Raw genomic sequence first — 19191 nt, 5'->3', positions numbered from 1 at the left:
TGTCCTGTCCTTGGTTTCTATTCATCTCCCCCGTCTCAATCGGTATCTGTACATCACTCACGGCTCGTTTGCAATCACAACTTAGTATAAGGACGGACGAGATGCTCCTACGTGTTGATGAATCACATCGAAAAACTGCTCACGCTGCGTAGTCACGGCGCTTGAGTGACACAAATATGTTTTTATTATCATTCTCTACCTTGAGTTCACACCTCTCCCGATGTGCAGGGAAATCCCTGCTACTTCTTTTCTGAATATTCCATTTTGATAAGTAAATCAATAATAATACATTTGCAGTGTCATTAAAAAGCTTTTTATTTTGCTACATTGAAATAAACTCAAATGTTGTCGTCCTTTGGTAAGGCCATCATATATGTAAGGGGTGTCCATTTTAATGATATAATAACAAGAGGTATTAAAATAAATAAATTGCAGTATAATGATGATGCTTTGCTCTGAAAGCCCAAAATCCAATTCCGCTGGGACTTGGCTGAGCTGCTACTATATGTGGATCACATCTGTGGCAGTTTACGACTGGAATTTAAATTGACTAGGTCACAGTGAGAAGAGAAAAGCTAGCTCACATTAATATGCAATGGGATTTTTAAATGGGAACGGATTCTCTCACCTTTCTACTCCATTTAAGCTTTTTCCTAATGCTGACAATATGTGTATGCAATTATTCATATGTGCGTGGTTTGAAAATGGATGCCTTAGGAAGAGCCCTTCGAAAAGAAAAAATCAAATACGACCCAAGCACATACTTTGGTTAATCAATCATTTTGGGTTAGATGTTAATTTCTGCAGACACAGCAAATAATGTCCACTTTGGCCAAGTTTTCTACTGACAAGTTTCCATCTATCACGGGCAGGCGATTTCAGTGGCGATGCCATCGTGAGGCAAACACTTATTTCATAAATTAAGAAGTGGTATCAAGCCGTTGTCGGCCTCACATGTAAATCACCTTGACGTCCTCCTCTACTTGTGTTATGCTTTGAAATCTTTTTTTTTTTTTTTTTTTTTTTTTATTTATCCCCGCTCACAAATCAATCACATTGGCATTCTGCTGTGCGCACTCTAGCTTCTGGAGGACTGCGCTCGGAACCCACTTTAATTGGATTTTGTGTCTGTATCTAACTTAGCCTTGCGAACTGGCTCTGTATGTGTGTGTTCACGCATGGGGCTGAGGATGATGAGAGCATATTGACAAATTCATTCACCACTGGCCTCTGCTTTAAGTCATCCCGCCCAGCAATCTGCGTGGCAAAATCGCTGATGCGGGTAGCGAAACACTGACATGATTTTCCCCCATAATGTTTTTCAGATTTTTTTTTTCCTTTCTTTCTTCCTGCAGGAAGCTGAGTGGCACTGTGATGAGTTTACTAAGGGAGCTTGCTTCAGCCGAGGAAAGTCTGAGGTATGTTGTGTATGGATGAAGCATTTTAACTATCACAAAGAAAGCAGTTTACAAATAGAAAATATTTACATTATATATTTAGAAATATGAAGAAAAAATGAAAAATGAAGGTGAAGGTGAAATGATCACTTATGTTAGAGGTCCCCTAACCACGGAACCATTTCTGGATCAGAGGGAACAAAATGTGATGTGATTAAGTTTTCAGGTCTGATTTATGTTTTCAAAACAGCACACCAAATATCGATACTTTTGTTTTAATTGTTAAAAAAAAAATGGTTTCAACTATTCTGGTATCAAACACAAATATATACTAACACAGATAAAAACACAACCTCATCCACTTGTAGAGGTAGTTCTAAGGTCAACCAATGTCAGGTATCCTCTTTAGATGGTGCAGTGCAGGCTACTTGTCAAGCGCAATAACAAACATTGTTAAATACCACTAAGCCTGTCAAACAATATGATCCCTTGAAAGAAATCATTGTTCAACATCATTTAGAAAAAGATCAACAAAACCATTTCACACAAAAAAAATATCAACCATTGCCATATCTCATTCCTAACTCACATTGCACAAATATATAGATTTTGTTTTTTCAATTGGCATTCTTCAAATCTTTTTTTTTTTTTTCCTTCACTAATGTGTCACTTCTCTTTGGTTATGACGAAAGAAGGTGGAAGGCAAAGGGTCTCTGTCTTTCATTCCAGATCTCCTCCTTCAGGTGTGTCCTTTATAGAGATTGGCGGTAAAGGCGGGAAAGGATTCAATATATCGTCCAGCTCTGTAGGATTTTGAGTAGAACAGTTTGTCCATTGGAGTAATTGATCAAACGTATTGTGTGTACGGTTTCTATTAGGCGGCGTTTCGTCTTCTTTGGTCTTTCTCCTAACGTACTTGCAATATTTTTCCGGGATCCCGCAAGCCTTGAGTTCTTTTAATCTCTCCTCCTTACATTCCTCCAGCCACTGACTCCTCTGCTCAATCTTCTCCCTCATGTTGCCGAACTCATAGAGTCGATCCCTGCGCCGAGTTAAAGCCATCTGCTCGCGTTCCCTCACCTGCTCCTTGATGCTTTCCAAATGCGCATAAGCGTCCCTCAATCGCTTCTTCTCCCGCTCCTCATCCCTGCGTATGGCCTCCTGCGTACACTTGATCACCCGGTCAAACTCGGCCTTCTCTTTGGATATCTCCACTTCCTCGCAGCGCTTTTTCCAGACAAGCTGCTTGTCGCGCTCGGCCTGGATTTTACTGTTCATAACCAACCTGTCAAGCCGTTTGATTTGAGTGTCCTTTTCTATATCTGCTTTTTCCCTCATTTGCTGATAGCGGTCGTAGGCGAGCCTTCTGGACAGCAACTCGTTCTCTGCCTCGTGCTTGATGGCGAAAAGGTCCTTCTCAATGATCTGACGCTTTCTTTGCTCGGCAGCCTTTATGTCCTCTTTCTTTTTCATCGCCGCCTTTCTTAACGCTGCCAACTCCTTGTCAAGGATACTTGGGCCTTTGGCTTTTGCGAGAATTCGCTCATGCTCGGCCTCCGAAAGGTTGATTGTCTGCACGTAGAGCTCATCGCGTGGAACTCGGACATTGTATATGAAGCCTTGGTTGCAGATAACAATAGTCTTTTTTGGCTGCCTACGTATCAAAGGAACCTTCTGATTGGACTCAACTCCATATTTAGCTTCATCAGGCTGAGCCAGCGGGTCCTTCATGCAGTACCGACCCTGCCTGGCCAAAGATGACGCCGCCACACTCATGATTCTCCGTTATTTTGGTCCCAATGTAAAAAAAAAAAAAAATAAGAAAAATATTGATGTAAAAACCCATGTATTGTTGTCCCATCGGTTCTTCGATGTCAACACAAAAACCGACATGTAAAAATTCACGACTTTAAACTAGAGGTGGTTAATGACATCACTATTTGAGTACACTCACCACATCATGATGAAGTCACAGTTGGCTTTGTAACTGAGAGACCATGACATCATATCCACAAGATCTGTTGGTCTTGCTGATCAGTTCTAAAGATACATATCACATATCTTTTTTTTGTGTGATTTGATGCCACCTGATTCCAACCATGCATCGAGAGTTACACAATTCCAGACGGGAGCACTTTTTCCTCAATATTATACCTGAAAAAACAGTTCCATCGTTTTTATCAAACTGGATAGCAACTCCTTACTGGGCAACATCATTCAGTGGCTTTGGTTAATGATACCAACTCAGCAGAACCAAATCTCCCAGAAAATGGATTGCCCATGGTAAGAAAATAAGCACTGTGTCACAATTATTCCTCCCTAAACATTTTCTTTTGATCCAACACTCCTGTGTTAATAAGGCGGGTGAAATGACTTTTGGCTAAAACCAAACTATGGCAGGGTTTTTACTGCCTGGACCCAGATTTGACACCTCTTTGGGAGAAGAAGTGCAGAAGATAGAAAAGAGACACTGAAAAGTGTTTTAATTTGTTTTAGTACCATAGATAAGGTTAGGCACTTTGACAACAAAAAGGTCAGGTGATATCATGTGATTGTGTACAAATGCCATGTTTACTACATCCAAATATGGAGCATTAATATCTACCTAGCACCAGCATAAAAAAAAAAAAAATAAAAAAAAGTGGGGAAGGGGTTGACCGAGCCTATTGTCCTGAACATTTGCAGTCAATCAGAATACTTGACTCGATTCTTTGGTCTTGAAATGAAGGACTGTCGTTGGAGTCTGATAAAACTGCCATTATGGTAGCCATTGTTTACAAACCTGCAGTCATCCGTCAATGTTTGGCAGTTTTACTCCATGTTGGTCAAAGATCATTGTGCATGGTACTGGAATTGCTTGGATTTTGCTCCATCTTCTGCCGACTTCTTCTCAATATATTTGTAATATTTGTCCGGGATCCCAGAAGCTTTGAGATCGCTCAGCCTCTCCTCCTTGAGCTCATCGATGCATTTATTTTTTAGCTTAACATCATCGGTCTCGAGTTTGGCCATGTTTATCCTCTCCCGACGTCTGGCGGCGGCACAGTCCTCCTTTTCCCTTATCTGTTCTTTTAGTACCTCTAAATGGAGGAGCCGCTTGTCCTTCCGCCTCTTCTCCCGCTCCTCAACCTCGTTGAGGGCTTCCTGATCATACTTGAGCATCCGCTCAAAGTCGGCCTTCTCTTTGGCAATCTCGACTGCCTCGCAGTGTTTTTTCCACTCAAATTGGGTGTCCAGATCAGACTGGATCTTACACCGCTGAATACGAGTGTCCAGTTTTTGAATCTGACTGTCTTTCTCCATTTGGGCTTTACACCGCATGTGTTGATAACGTTCATGGCTCTGCTTCTTGGATTGGAAGTCGGTTTCTGCCTCCAGAGCAGAGCGACGGTCCTTCTCGATGATCTGCCGTTTTCTTTCTTCTGCGGCTTTAATGTCATCGATCTTCTTTTGGGAAGCCTTTTCCTCCGCCTGTAAAGTCTTTTCCCTGGTTCTAGCGAGGATTCTGTCGTACTCAGAAGCCGAAAGACTTAATTGTTTTTCAGGTACTTCCTCACGTGGAACTCGGAGATTACGAAGGTATCCTCTGTGACAGATCAGAATTTGCTTTTGTGGCTCGTTTTGACGGGGAGGAAAAGAAAGTTTCTGATCTGATTTGGAAGTTTTCTTTTTGTCGCTCATCCCAAATAGACCTCCATCCAGTACCAGCTTTTTCTCCTTGATATTGAGGAGGTGGAACCCACGCACACAAACCTGAGAGTGACATGGGTCGCAGATAAACGGTGCATAAAAGAATGAATGCTCTCAACCATATTGGAAGATGAACCCAACCATTTGTCTGTCACTTTTTGATACTTTCAGAATGTAATGAGAACACAACAAGTTGAATATTCACATAAGTAGCATCAAAGTAGTTGCTTGACCCTTTTAACTGTTAGTGACATCATAGAGTTGTCATTGTGACATCATGTGTTGGCTCTGATCAATTTCCGGGCACTTTTGCATCAGCTTTTGTCACTAACAAGGAAATGGTTTTATGCGTACCAAACAGCAAATTAGAACAAATTAAACAAAAAGTTAAACAAAGCATGCTCGTGCGTATCAACCTATCGTTAACTTGACATGTTTTCCATCGTTCACAAGCAGACAGGGGGCAAAGGGATAGTTTCCTTGAATTACAGTCCAATCCTACTGCAGTCCTTGAGAATAAAATTGTTTTCCTCACCTCCCCTGTGAGCAAAGACTCATGTGGTTTACACTAAGAATAGCAATAAAGGGCTTCCTTCTCCTGCTACTGACAAGCCTTTTGTGGTTTATCTGGCAGAATATACCACCAGTAAGCTATTGTTAAGACATAGCGCCTATGCTTTGAGGAAATTTAAAAGTGATTGGATGGTTTTCTTTCTCTCTAATGCGCTTATCTGTTCTTCTATTATATATAAGAATTGAGGTGACAGGGCTTGATTGTTTTGTCTTTTAAAACAAAACTATAACAGCCCGGGTATTACAATACAGTCATGGAACATTAGTGGAGGCGTTTTGGTAAACAAGACTGGAAAATATTAACAATGCCATTATTTATTGTAGGAGCGAGATGTTAGAAAGATGTAGAATTGCATAAGCGTAATATACATAGTGGAATGCTTTTAAGTTAGCACAGCTATAGCCATAAAAGTGCAGCAGCACAGTAATAGAAGTACAAAGTAGCAACTTCTCATAAAACATTCATTTGCTTTACTTAGCGCATGTAAATTAGAAATTTTCAGAGTCAACTTCCATCTTGACCTGATAGAATATATATCAGAAGGGTCAAATCGGTGCGGCTATTTTCCCATGAGCGTCTCGATTGTCTCAGGCACGAGCAGCTTTTACAAGATTTTTGATTGCTACACGGGCTCCCTCGACAACCCTATTCAAACCACGGAACCTTCTGAGAATTTGTGTATCCGGGGGAGGCGAAAAAACAATCACTGCACTCTTGACACGTGAACCGGTCACTGTTCCATTTGTCGTGGCCTTGTTGATGGAGATCGCAAGCAAAACTTTGCTGAAAGCCTGACGGCAAAGTTCACACCGGCAATCAATCATTTGATAAGTCAATCACACTGTCACCTCGCTTTATTTCTCGTGAGGCTCTCGCTAAGTGCTTTGCTGCAGGCCTACGCCAAAGTCTGAATGGAAGAGAGAGTCGAGAACAGAGTGGCAGTGTGTACTTAACCGTAGTGGAGAGCAAAGTGAATTGATTCGTGTAGGGGGGCAAAAAGCTGAGAACAAACATGAGTGAAGTATATCAAGCTACACTCAAGTGAATTTTCTAAAGTCTTTACTGTGTTTTGTCGGTTTGCTACCCGATCCAGATGTGCTCCTGTCCGCTCGAGCGGCATTAGACTTGATCGTATGATACCGAGCCCCGACCATGTTTGAGAGTGGCCCTCCCGTGGTTTCAGGTGTTTTGTCTCACTTGCCGGCACAAAGTTTCATTTAGTCCGCTCGTCAATAGGTAGACAGCGGATCGGCTTCCAGCTGCTAACCATCGTTTTTTTTGCTGTGTTTCCGCAGGAGGAGTGCCAGAACTACATCAGGGTCCTGCTTGTCAATGGAAACAGGCTGTTTACCTGCGGGACCAATGCCTTCACTCCCATCTGCACCAACCGAACGGTCGGTCTAAACATCAATCAATCAAATATTTCACTTGGATCATGAGATTAGGACCCAAACACGAATAACATGTTGATTTTCGTACCTCCTGTCAGCACGCCGTTGAAAATCCCAGAGAAGTACAGAGCAGCATTTGCCGCTATTTATCAAAGTCTACATCTCACAGCGGGATGCTTTCATGATTTAATATAGCCATGACAGCTCTCACAGGGGATAACGTTCAAATGTCATGACATTATTATTGCAGTATATTATCAAACGCCATATTAACCCACTGATGGACTGTTAACACACAGTGGACATGAAAGTCCCGAACGGATGTTAGTTGTGCACAAAAAGAATGTTATCATAGTTGACATTCTGTTTAATAGAAATCAAACTTTGACCTTCCCATTTCTGATTATGTTGAAAGATATTTAGATGACGCAAGTCTCTATAATCCGCTTAGTTGTTTTGGCAACCCCTAAATAATATCAAATAATGTTCTTTCAATGGTGAATTGACACTGTCAAAGAATGCTCAATGCTAAAAACAGGTTCAAAAGTAAAAATGAGCAAAAAAAAAGCAGCTATTTCTGGCTTTTAGAGACACTTTACTGTCCTTGTTGCACAGTTGCTGGCTGCACTATCCACTATCTGGATATTTCCTCTGGGATGCACAGCTGATCTATCATTGCTCTTCCTTTAAATGGCCCAAAACGGACTTGTCCGGCCGGCCCACAGAAGTCACCCGCTAAATAACAGGCTTTCATCTCAAGGCAGCCGACCGAGCAGGAAGAACTCTGTTTTGTTGTGGTTTGGGCGGAGCGGACGTGGACAGCGAAGGCAAACTTGCAGTGATCCAAATCGGAAATTGGCTCACGAACTTGCCTTTTTCCGCTTGTTGAATGAAGTGCAGCCTGCCATATGAGCAAACTCATTACATCGTTACAAAAAAATATATATATGTGTGAAGCCAGAGAGGGAATTGAGCTGTGAATGGGTTAAGGCAAAGAGTCAAGCCAACGCTGGAGGACTTGAGCCACCGATACTGAGTTATACGTGCGGAACTTTTGAGTGATAGGAAAGTAATTGCATCCAGAACGGCTCCTCCGCTTCAAGGCTAACTTAAATGAACTTCCCCTAAGCGAGTTCTTTTGTATTGTGTTTACATGAAAACTATTAAATCATACGTCTTCGAGCTATGCCCTTTGTAAGTGTAGGTTGTCAAAGTTAAGTCAGGGTCAAGCTGGGGAATTTCTATCTTGAGTTAAAAAGCCTTCCAAAGATTTGGTTGTTGATTTAAACTGACAAGCAGCTGCATAGTATCACAAAACAAACAAAAAAACATTAAGGCTAAGTAGCCTTGGAATTAGCTGGCGTCTTATCACATATTTTATTCGATCATTCAACTTGGCAGCTGCTATATTTGTGAGTTTTATGCTGCTAATTAGTCCAAAGCTGCACTGTGATTATGTTTCTTTCCGTTTGTACAGTTCTTTGTACTCCTATTTTTTGTGTGTGCTATGTAAACCAAACATAATGTCATGATTTTATTTTGTCTGCCTCATTTGCATACTGGCAAGAGAAAATAAAACATTAGCAGAGCTGGCTGGTTTGTATTTTAATGTTGCCCTTTGATATGTTGTCCTGTATTATCCTGCCAGCTTTCTTCAATGATCCATTATTTAGAAATAAGAAAGGCATCTCATTTGCAATTACATTTTCTTTCACTTCCCTCAGGACGCCTGTGTTCAAAATATTTTCTTTTGTTCTAGGAATGATCTCAATGGCCATTTTGTCTTACTATTTTCCACCTGCTCACCCGTCTCTATTTTTGTTGTTGTTGTTCTTTCAGCTCACCAATCTGACGGAAATCCACGATCAGATAAGCGGAATGGCACGGTGTCCTTACAATCCCCTCCACAACTCCACGGCACTCATCACATCCAGCGGCGAGCTTTACGCAGCAACGGCGATGGATTTCTCCGGGCGTGACCCCGCCATCTACCGCAGCCTGGGTGGCCTGCCACCGCTACGTACTGCCCAGTATAACTCCAAGTGGCTTAATGGTAAGCAGGTGTAACTTGAGAGATGATAGAAAGTTTGGGGATTTTTCACTTAAAGTTGGAGGTACTCATTTTTCTTGCCAGACTGTTGAAATGTTTTCAGGGGATAGTCAAGAGTGAGAGTTTAAGACAGTTTAGGGTGTCTGTCTTAGGGGGAAGAGAAGTTTTATTTGGTCAGGCAGTCTTAATTCGCATTCAACATCCAAGCTAAATTGGAAAACGAAATTAGAAGTGGCCATGTGCTACTACGTGACAACCCCTGGGAAAATGGGTGCTTAATAACTAATTTTACGGCGTGTCGATTAATTTTTTTCCCTCCTACTCCGCCCTCTAAAGGTGCCGAGAATAAGAAGGTTGAAGTGAGAAGGGAGGGACTGCTACACTTCCATTTAAAGATGAATTAAATCACTGCCAAGGAGAATAAAGTGTGCGCTTAGGATCTAATAATGTCATACATAAAAGATGAACGGTTGCCGGGGCGGTGTTGCTGGGGTTACGTGTTTCTGACAGGGTGAGAACTATTACGTTTCACCTCTTCGAGCCGTTTTTCATCTCAACCTTTAAGAATGAAAAACGAGTTTTCCTATTGGAATGCAAAGTCATTAATAACATTGCCTGTAGCTATTAATCCTGATCACCCGCTGTTTTGGTATGTGACAGGCTCATACACACCAAATGTCAATTTTTTGTATTTTCTCTTGTCCCGCCACAGAACCCAACTTTGTGTCATCCTACGATATCGGCAACTTTACGTACTTCTTCTTTCGGGAGTACGCGGTGGAGCACGATTGCGGTCGCACGGTCTTCTCCCGTGCCGGACGCGTCTGTAAGAACGACATCGGCGGCCGCTTCCTCCTGGAGGATACGTGGACGACCTTTATGAAGGCTCGACTCAACTGTTCCCGGCCCGGTGAAATTCCCTTTAACTATAACGAACTGCAGGGCACCTTCTACCTGCCCGAACTGGAGCTGCTCTACGGCATCTTTACTACCAATGTGTGAGTTTTGAGTAAATCAGTATTTGTTCATAAGGGTTCATAAGTTTATACGGGAGATGCTTGAAAAAGGATTTGTTGATCTTATATTGCAATACGCTGACTAATCTATGTTGAATGGCTCCCAATTGCTGGAATCAAAGTCGTTCCCAAGGTATTGGAAACAATCCGCCTACTTTAACAAACAACCACGTCAGATTCTAATTCACATGGGCCAAGTCCTGAGTGGAGAATGAAAATCTTTTCAATCTTTTCTTCCGCTGTAGCGGAACGACGTTTGGACATGCAGAAAGCGACAGCTGGAAAAGTCCGAGCTGTATTTCACAGTGAGGATGTGTGCAGTTAATCAGACAAGCCAAACAGTTTAATTCTGCCCTGTCGTTGAATTTACGAGCCAATACCGGCCATCATTTACAATGGAGTTGACCTTAGGGGTGTGTTTCATGTGTATTACTGGCGCACAGCAATGCTAAATACAGTTTAGTGGCCTTGCATCTCGTCCATCATCCCGTCTGTCCTCTCATCCCCCTTTTACCATTTGCTGATTTTCAGAAACAGCATCGCTGCCTCCGCTGTGTGTGCCTTCAATCTGAGTGCCATATCGCAGGTCTTCAATGGACCCTTCAAGTACCAGGAAAATTCCCGCTCGGCCTGGCTGCCATACTCTAACCCCAACCCTGACTTTAAGGTAACATTAAGCTTTACCAACAATGAGACACAACCAACCACATTTTGCATTTTTTAATTCACTGCCAACCAAGTTCATATCTTTGACGTCTATAACCGTCAACGGCAGTGAATGAGTTCAAAAAATCATTCTGGATTTCTATGAATCATCCTTATTCGACACAAGCAGCGGTGAGGCTTTTTCTCCTCAGGAATGAGAGGGAGGGGGGTGTTTTATTAGCAGAAGTGGCTCTTAAGGTTAGAGTTTTCCTGATAATCTTCACCCACTCTTCATGAGGGACTGCAATCACTTCAAGGCCTAGCTGTCAACCCGTGAGACGTCCCCCTTCCCTGGCACACATGTTCCGGCAAGCCTGTGCATATTTCCAGCAAGCAGTAGCACTCAACGTGATGATGTTCTACAAGAAAAAGTCTGCAAACACTCAGTGACATGGAAAGCCACTCAGCCCTGTCACACTTTCTCATGTCTGCAAACAAGCTATTTGAATAAAAGTCATTTCCCTTCTAGGAACTCAATTTTCCTTCTGCTCGGGACTCCCAACATATTCCCCCTCTCTCTCTGTCGATACATTCCAGAGAGGCACTTTTAAAAACTTCTCGAGCGTCGCCATCTCCGTTTCTCCTTAAGAGTGTTCACAATAGCTGATGCTCGGCACCGGGCCGAAGCGTACTTTATCTTAGTTTGGGTGACATCTTGATCAATTTGTCGATGCTGCGGGATTAGATTTATGAGCACGGAATTTACGGGCAGAGCATTTTATGACTTCATCCCTTTGTAAACATGAGCAGATCTTTTTCAGATCAGATTTTCTCGTGACAGCCCCACAAATACTCAATAATATTTTGTTTTTTTGAAAATGACAACTTTTTACATTTTGAATCAGAATGGCTGTCCTGACAATTCCTTGTATCGTATGTCAGCAATTTTTTTCACTTTTGTCTGAGGAATCAATTTGGATTCAGATGTGGTCACAATGGGCCACAATCAAAATATACAGTCCCACATAAACCTCGATGGTAATAAATAATAATGAAGGGACTAATAGAATGCATCTCAAACAATCCGCCCCAATTTTGACTGAAATTCAAATATTTCACCTTCCACTTGCAAAGACAAGCCCCTTTTGTTGTGAGGCGTTTTTTTCAAAACATGCAATTTCACAACCATTACTCAGAGGCGCTTGCAATCTTAGCAGAGGACAGAAGGTGAGACGGACACACTCAGCCAAATGACGCTTCCGTCCCTCACCTCAACTGGAATGAACGGCCAAAAGCACACATCCATCTCTGGTGTCACGCGTGTGCCTTGTCACCACCAAATATGTTATCATACACATCTCCGTGTTCACAAGGCCAATCTCACCCATCACCATAGGGAGATGCTATATTATGATATATATTCATACAGTGTGTCTCTTTGCTAGGAGAGAAACAATAAGAGCAGGCATGCATAAAGCTCAGTGCTGTCCCTCACAACACATTTCCCGTCTGCTGAAGTGGTGAGGGCGATGATCCATCGCCCATCACCGGAAAAGCCTCCATGATGCTCATCTGTCAGACCGTGGAATGTCAGGAATTGATCCGTATAAAGTGGCGGTTTTGTTGTTAGGGTAGCTAGTCGCTTAGAACTAATGGTTACAATGTCCAGGCTCAGATACGTGTAACTTGTCCAAGTATGATTTGCCTGAGGAAAATTGCAATTTATTATACGACTGCTTATTCAAGGAGGATTGCAAATATATAGCCACATTTGAATTATATCGGACTAGCTGAGACTTGTCATTTATAGTCAAATGAACGTTTTACAATTTGTCCGACTCTACAGTGCGGCACCATCGACTCGGGCTCGTACGTGAACCTGACGGAGAGGAACTTGCAAGACGCCCAGAAGTTCTTATTGATGCATGAGGTGGTCCAACCTGTGGTTCCCGTCCCGTATTTCATGGAGGACAACGTCCGCTTTAGCCACGTAGCCGTGGATGTGGTGCAAGGCAAAGACATGCTCTTTCATATCATCTATTTAGCCACAGGTGAGTTTGACCACATTTGTGCATTTTTAATCAGCTTGTATGCTGATTGATAAATAAACAAAATGCAACAAGAATTAAGTTGTCAATGTTGCATGTGATCCCACACATTTTATTATAAGAGACAGAAGAATTGTGTTCAACGATTAAAAAAAAAAAAAAGTCATAAGTGATTAAAATGACATCTCGCACACATTCTCTATCTTATTGTGTGTTGTCACCGCCAATCAGCACACCGTTTGATCCCACCAGTGCGACAATAGCCTATGACAGCCTGAGTAAAGTGCGGAAAGCGTTATCAGTGGGACACCAGATACTCACGAGGCATCTGCTTTCTGTTTTGTAATCATTTGTTACACACACCGTAGCATGGGAGGGGGATCAAATTGAGCAAATTCAACATCACTTATGTAGATGACACTCAAGTGTTTGTTTTAACAAGGCCCAGACAGACTCACAATTGATACACAATAGATCCGCTCGTATTGCAAAGTCTGTTTGGCTGCTCGTGGAAATGTTTGCTAAGCTTGTTGATATGCGCTCCCTCCCCATCTATTTAATTTCTTCACTTGCAAAACCTTAATCTTATAACTGATAGCCACAAGTCCACCCTGTCGCCAATTTGCATACTCGGCACCTCATTAATTTTTTATTTTTTTTGCTTCACCCGATGGATTGCATATGATAGATGGATGCTTTTTTTTAAACGCTCCCGAAGGAGGAAAATAAACAAATATCTCCGGGGGCTCACCGAAATGAAAAAAATAGGTTGTAATAACTACTTTGTGTTTCTACTACTTGATTTCATGACTCGATCATACTAACACATTAGACAAAACACTCTGGTGAAGCCTGGCGACAGGCAGAGCTTAACTCCTGATTGGATATTGTCACATAAAAAGTCTCAAGGCTGAGCCGTCTGTCCTTTGTGCTGACTACTGACAAAAGAATTTCTGATTAGGAATCTTAAACACATTCAATCTTTGTGGGTGTCAGCTCTGTTTTCGGAGTACGTTGGGGGGGGGGGGGGGGGCACTGATAACTACCAGCATAATGGTTAAGTGAGAATAATCAGGAGTGCATTCAGATAAACAGGCCATTGCTGGCTTTTGTACTTTTGATCGGTTGTTTGTGGGGAAAAAAACACCATTTTATATGCATTGTGCTGGTTTTGATGGAAAATATGGTTACAAAACAAATTGTGCCGTTCAAATTTCTTTGACACCACAATGCTTCACAAAAATGTCACATTTGTAGCAGAGGTGATGACCAAAGTTTTTGTGTGTGTGTGTGTGTGTGTTTTCAAGAATTGTTATTATCCCTTCGTATTTAAACTTTCTCAAAATGAAAATGTTAAAACTGTAAAAACACCATTTGGTTTTTGATTAAGATTTCAAATGAATCCACTTGCAAATGTTATGTTTGATTAATAAACAGACTAATTAACTTTTCCAAAGCCAGTCAGAATTTAATTTGAAATTTCTCATCTCTGTTTAAAATGCTAAAACATCCACACAGTCTGAGACAGCGCTCTCATAAACTTATTTTGCACTGTACGTTGATAATATAGTAGGGTTTCTTGCCCTATTAAGGAAGAAAAAAAGATTTCTCTTTTGAAACCAAGGCTCACTTCCTCTCTCTTGTAGATTACGGCACCATCAGAAAAGTGCTCTCGCCTTTGAATCAATCCACGGGAAGCTGCCTATTGGAAGAGATTGAGCTATTCCCAGCCAGGAAGAGGCAGCCCATCCGTAGCCTGCTGATCCTGCACAGCCGAAGCGAGCTGTACGTGGGCGTCCGAGACCAGGTCATCAAGATCCCCCTGAAGAGGTGCAGCTACCACAAGGCTAGAGAGTAAGTACATGCATAAGCAAGCACCATTTGTCTCAATGGAAAGCAGCCAAAGCAAACCTTTGTCTTGTGTTATCTAAGAAGCCAGATCCATGTTGCTAAGACGAAAAAACAAAAATTTGATTCCAGAGATGCCCTCAGATGCCCTTTTTTCCATCTTAACTGTCTTGCCTCCAAAATTGTCATGCACACCGGATGGCTGCGAATGCGAGTGGTTATCGGTCAGTTTAAGTTCCTTTGTCACACTGGCAGTCTGTCAAGTGTAAAACCTGACAGAGGCTCGGGTGTAAAAACTCCTCACAAGGGTGGAATCCCATCCATCATGGCACACGCTAAAGATCACAACAATTCCTGTTTTTTTCTTGTTTTTTATGGCAATGAGAGGTAAAGTGTTTGTGATTTGCGCTGGTCATCAAATGCAACAAAGATTTACAACTTGGAGCTGTTACAGCTTGCAACGTGGACCGCGTTTTCATTCTCTTTTCATTTTTTGTGGCCAGGTTTAGGGCATTGTGTCAATATTTGTAGACCTATCTTGAGTTTGAATTAGCCTATCCATAAGAACTCCCCTGAAAGGGACATCTGATCAATGCGCGGTTAATCCCGGTGCTTGTTTAAGGATTACGTCAAAAAAAGACAGAACAGCAAGAAATGGACACAGAGTAAATCGGCATTTCTTTTCGAGGAATTTGTCTGTTTCTCTTATATTCAATCTTTTCCTTTGCCAGTGCATGTGTGGGGGCCAGAGACCCTTACTGTGGTTGGGACCTCCTCCTGAAGAAATGTACCACTTTAGAAGAAAGCGCCAGAATGAGCCAATGGGAGCAGAGCATTACAAAGTGCCCTGTGAGTATCAGTCTACTTGTCCAGTCAATAAATGTCCTCAAGAATGGAATAGTCACATCCACATGAGCTATTTCTAGTAGATCCCAAAAAAATCAGATGAACCTTTCCAAAAAAGGTATCCTTGGAACCAACAAGGAAAGTTTATGGGAGCAGCATGTCTCCCAAGAACTCCTCCTCAATCATTCACCTCTGGCTGCTTTTTTGTTTTCCTCAAACTCTCACATACATCAGCTCCACCTTTTCAGCACAGCTCTTTTTTTTTGAGAAATATCCCTCATGTCATTTTTTTTTACGAGCAGAGGAGTCTGCTCTGTGCTATGTCCCAAAGCAGCTCGTCAGTCTCTCAAACGTGACTCAAGGCAAGAATACATCCAGCGTGCTCACACTTGACACGATTGTCATGGCAGACAGTCTTTATTCTAATCAACAGAAGCTGCAGTTGTACAACAGCCGGCTCACCCCTTGATACTCTTCCTCACGGCTTCCCATGCATAGAAAATGAGGGTATTTTACATAAAACCTGTGGCCCTTTTTTTTTTTTTTTTTTAATCACTCAGCACCAAAATAATTCAATTGAATAAGTCTATTCTGTGTATGTTGTTTAAATAATCAGTATTCATGCACAGATGCTGGTAATGATAAAGCGGACCTAATATGCATACATTTGTGCTGGCGTAAACACATTTATCTCCACGTAGGATTAATACACTGCCGTTATGTATATACAAGTTTGCTTTGGCATCCTGCAGGGAAATTTGTCACGTGAGCAGAAAATGCTTTGCAGGTAGATTTCCGAATGATGGTACTAATTAAGAACATCGGTACACTGTCGTATAGTGGCAAGTGATGCATTTGGTACCCGCTGGGATTTAAACCACCTCTTGACTATCAATGTAATGTAAGCAGTTCAGGATCAATATATAATATCACAGAGAAATAATAAATTGGATTAATGGATGGGTAGGAACTGTGACTTGAAAAATGATTTATACTTTTGCGTGTATTGTTTACTTCCTTGTATAAATGTGGTACATTATATACATGCACAATTGTGTCATTTCCTAACAAGTGGGCCATAAAAATATTCCGCAACATTTTTCTATCACATATAGCAGTTTATTAAGATACTGTAAAATAATAATGACTAGTTATTCATCTTTTGTGGAGAGACCAAGATGTGTTTTTTTTTTTTTCCTTCTCAAGTATGTATACACATTGCACATAGCACAGATAATTTATATGATCTATTAACCTCAGTCAAGGATGCACAGTAAATATAAGCATTGCAGCTTGTTAGCCTGTTGTCTGGTGACCTTGATTTGAAAATGTATTTAATTTATTCATTCATTTATGTAAATTTTGATTACTAATATATACTATATGACATATCGGGCTTGAAGGCCACACACACAAAAAGCATGTTTCTGCAGTATAATTCATTTTCTCCACCGAGGAAAAGCCAGATGAAAAGCATCAGTACTATCGGTAAAAATCCATAATTTAAATAATCCTTTACCGTCTAAAATATGGATTTTTTTTATGTGCATTTTATATCTATGAGAGCTGTGTGTCAACATGGCTCATATTAGCTTTTCCTGCCAAAGCACATAGTAATTTACAGTTCCTCTGATAAAACAACCTTCCAGTTTAAGTCAATTCTGTGTCACCTTCCTATTACGCTAGCCATTTTATTTTTTTTCATTTTGCTGTGCTGTGTCCATTCCTCATTTTGGAACATCATATTCCGAGACCGTTTTTATATTGCGCAGATTTTCTTGGCAAATGCCTGACTGATTCGAGATGCCATAGATGGTTTTGTACTTTCGGGCAAAATGTATTTCAATGGTTTTTCATTGGCAACAGGTTCGGAATGTGACAGTTGATGGAGGTTTCGGTGCTTGGTCGGCGTGGTCCACTTGTAGCCACAACGACGGCGGCGGCAGCAATAGCGCGGGCTCCTGCCTATGCCGTACACGCGCATGTGATAACCCCAGCCCTCAATGTGGTGGTCAGAGATGTCACGGGATTAGCGCCGAGGTCGCCAACTGCTCCAGGTTGGTTTTATCCCACAGAAATGATGCTCGAAATAGTTTTCCATTTAAGGTGGTGTTGTGTGATAATCAGAAAAACGTCTTTTCTTGGAAGACAATTATTCGGTGTTGTTTTTTTTTTTCACCTTTCCCAAGTTCTTTTGTTAACACTGACAATTTGAAAGAAATCAGATCCTTATTAACAGGCACAGAATGAGCTTGTTTCTTTCAACTAAATTTTTTGGGATATGTGAACTTCAATTGATTTCCGTATATAAAAAATTGGAGGAGAGAAACTAACTTTGCTTGCATAATAGGATCAGAATTGAAAACAATCATTTGCATTAAATTGCCAACTCTAAACTACTTGTTCAAGCATTTACAAAATACATTTTCATTTGAACTATTTTTAATTCCTAGATGCCAAACTAGACTCAGTCCGTGTACGTGTTTTAGAAAAGGGCAGAAGCATCAACAACAACTATCTTTTGTGTGTGTCTCCATAGAAACGGAGCGTGGACTCCCTGGACTTCTTGGTCTCCCTGCAGCACCAGCTGTGGTATTGGCTTTCAAGTTCGTCAGCGCTCTTGCAGCAACCCGACCCCTCGTCATGGCGGGCGAGTGTGTGTGGGACAGAATCGAGAGGAGAGGTACCACAATTTGCTGGCAGATTTCTTTTCAAACTTGAAACAAGTGCACATGTGGGGTGGAAAAATTTTAAGTTAAACGACTTAATGAAGCGACTGAGTCTTAATGACGAGGTGTCATTTGATGCTCAAAATTGAAAAACTAAATGCGGCAAAATGGGACAGAATGAAGTCAGGCGCACATGGGCTGATCCATTATATTAGAAAACGAGAATAGACCAAAAAGATGATCAAATATCTCCCTCTGCTTCCTCTGAACTCATCTTGTGCCTCCTGATGGAGCTTCACCAGTTGCCTTGAGCAAAACACACTGACTGACAAAAAAAAGCTTGCAAATTCATGACCTCACAAAGACTGCGGGAGGCCAACAGCAGGTTCTGCCGCCCACCCGTTATTTTCTTTTTTTTGTCTTTAAGCCTCAATGGCTTTTCTTCTCTTTTCTACTTTCCAATCAGCTGGAGCATTAACAACACTTTGAACTAGTGACTTTCCATTAATTTGCCTTCAACGTTCGTAGTAGCCGAAGCATTTAAAGGTGGAGCAAATGTTGTGAATCCGAGCAATCGTGCGCATCTTAAATCTGGCAGGTCACATTGATCAACTATTGCTTAGTTCATACCTTGGCCTACATTGGCAGCTTTAGTGACTCATTAGTCGCATTTTAGAAAGAAAATTGCTTCAATCGGATAGACAAACACTGCAATGGGATTTGAAGAAGTTAATCTGCTCAAGATGTTTATTATTGGTGCAAAAGATGTTTTTGGGGGTGACTCATTTCGCTTGTGATTTATTGTAAACCTGCTAATCTATGGAGCATGCGAATGATTGTTGTGATTCAGTCTCTCCTTCACACTTTTTGTTGTCCCACTCCCAAGTCCCATCATTCTGTCCAACTTTAAGCACGCAGATTAGTCAACATCAAAAAGAAAACTGCTTCAAGGATTATTTTCTCCAATCACAATATTCAAGAGTATAGCTTTTGATTGTCCATGAAGAGCGTCTTATT

The 19191-nt window shown here is 41.5% G+C and overlaps 3 protein-coding genes across 3 annotated transcripts in view; 1 reads left to right on the top strand and 2 right to left on the bottom strand.

Moving 5' to 3' along the window:
- Positions 1–19191, top strand: part of sema5a (sema domain, seven thrombospondin repeats (type 1 and type 1-like), transmembrane domain (TM) and short cytoplasmic domain, (semaphorin) 5A) — a 42041-nt gene that overhangs the window by 5489 nt on the left and 17361 nt on the right. The window contains exons 3-12 of the mRNA XM_085939432.1: positions 1356–1418; positions 6957–7055; positions 8892–9105; positions 9815–10100; positions 10650–10785; positions 12610–12814; positions 14458–14665; positions 15391–15508; positions 17372–17562; positions 18045–18188. Coding sequence (XP_085795558.1) covers positions 1356–1418; positions 6957–7055; positions 8892–9105; positions 9815–10100; positions 10650–10785; positions 12610–12814; positions 14458–14665; positions 15391–15508; positions 17372–17562; positions 18045–18188 — 1664 coding nt within the window. The remainder of the gene's footprint in view (positions 1–1355; positions 1419–6956; positions 7056–8891; positions 9106–9814; positions 10101–10649; positions 10786–12609; positions 12815–14457; positions 14666–15390; positions 15509–17371; positions 17563–18044; positions 18189–19191) is intronic.
- LOC147041842 (uncharacterized) lies at positions 600–3293 on the bottom strand. The gene has a single exon (XM_085939433.1). It carries the CDS (start codon positions 3171–3173, stop codon positions 2118–2120), a length of 1056 nt encoding a protein of 351 aa, XP_085795559.1. The 5' UTR covers positions 3174–3293; the 3' UTR covers positions 600–2117.
- Positions 3864–5533, bottom strand: LOC147041841 (uncharacterized). The gene has a single exon (XM_085939434.1). The coding sequence runs from the start codon at positions 5076–5078 to the stop codon at positions 4230–4232; it is 849 nt and encodes a 282-aa protein (XP_085795560.1). The 5' UTR covers positions 5079–5533; the 3' UTR covers positions 3864–4229.

Source organism: Syngnathus leptorhynchus, chromosome 19 (genome assembly GCF_054491065.1).
Source record: "Syngnathus leptorhynchus isolate UIUO chromosome 19, UIUO_Slep, whole genome shotgun sequence".
Taxonomy (NCBI): domain Eukaryota; kingdom Metazoa; phylum Chordata; class Actinopteri; order Syngnathiformes; family Syngnathidae; genus Syngnathus; species Syngnathus leptorhynchus.
The sequence above is the reverse complement of the archived record's forward strand: the minus strand, read 5'-3'. Positions and strand labels throughout refer to the sequence as shown.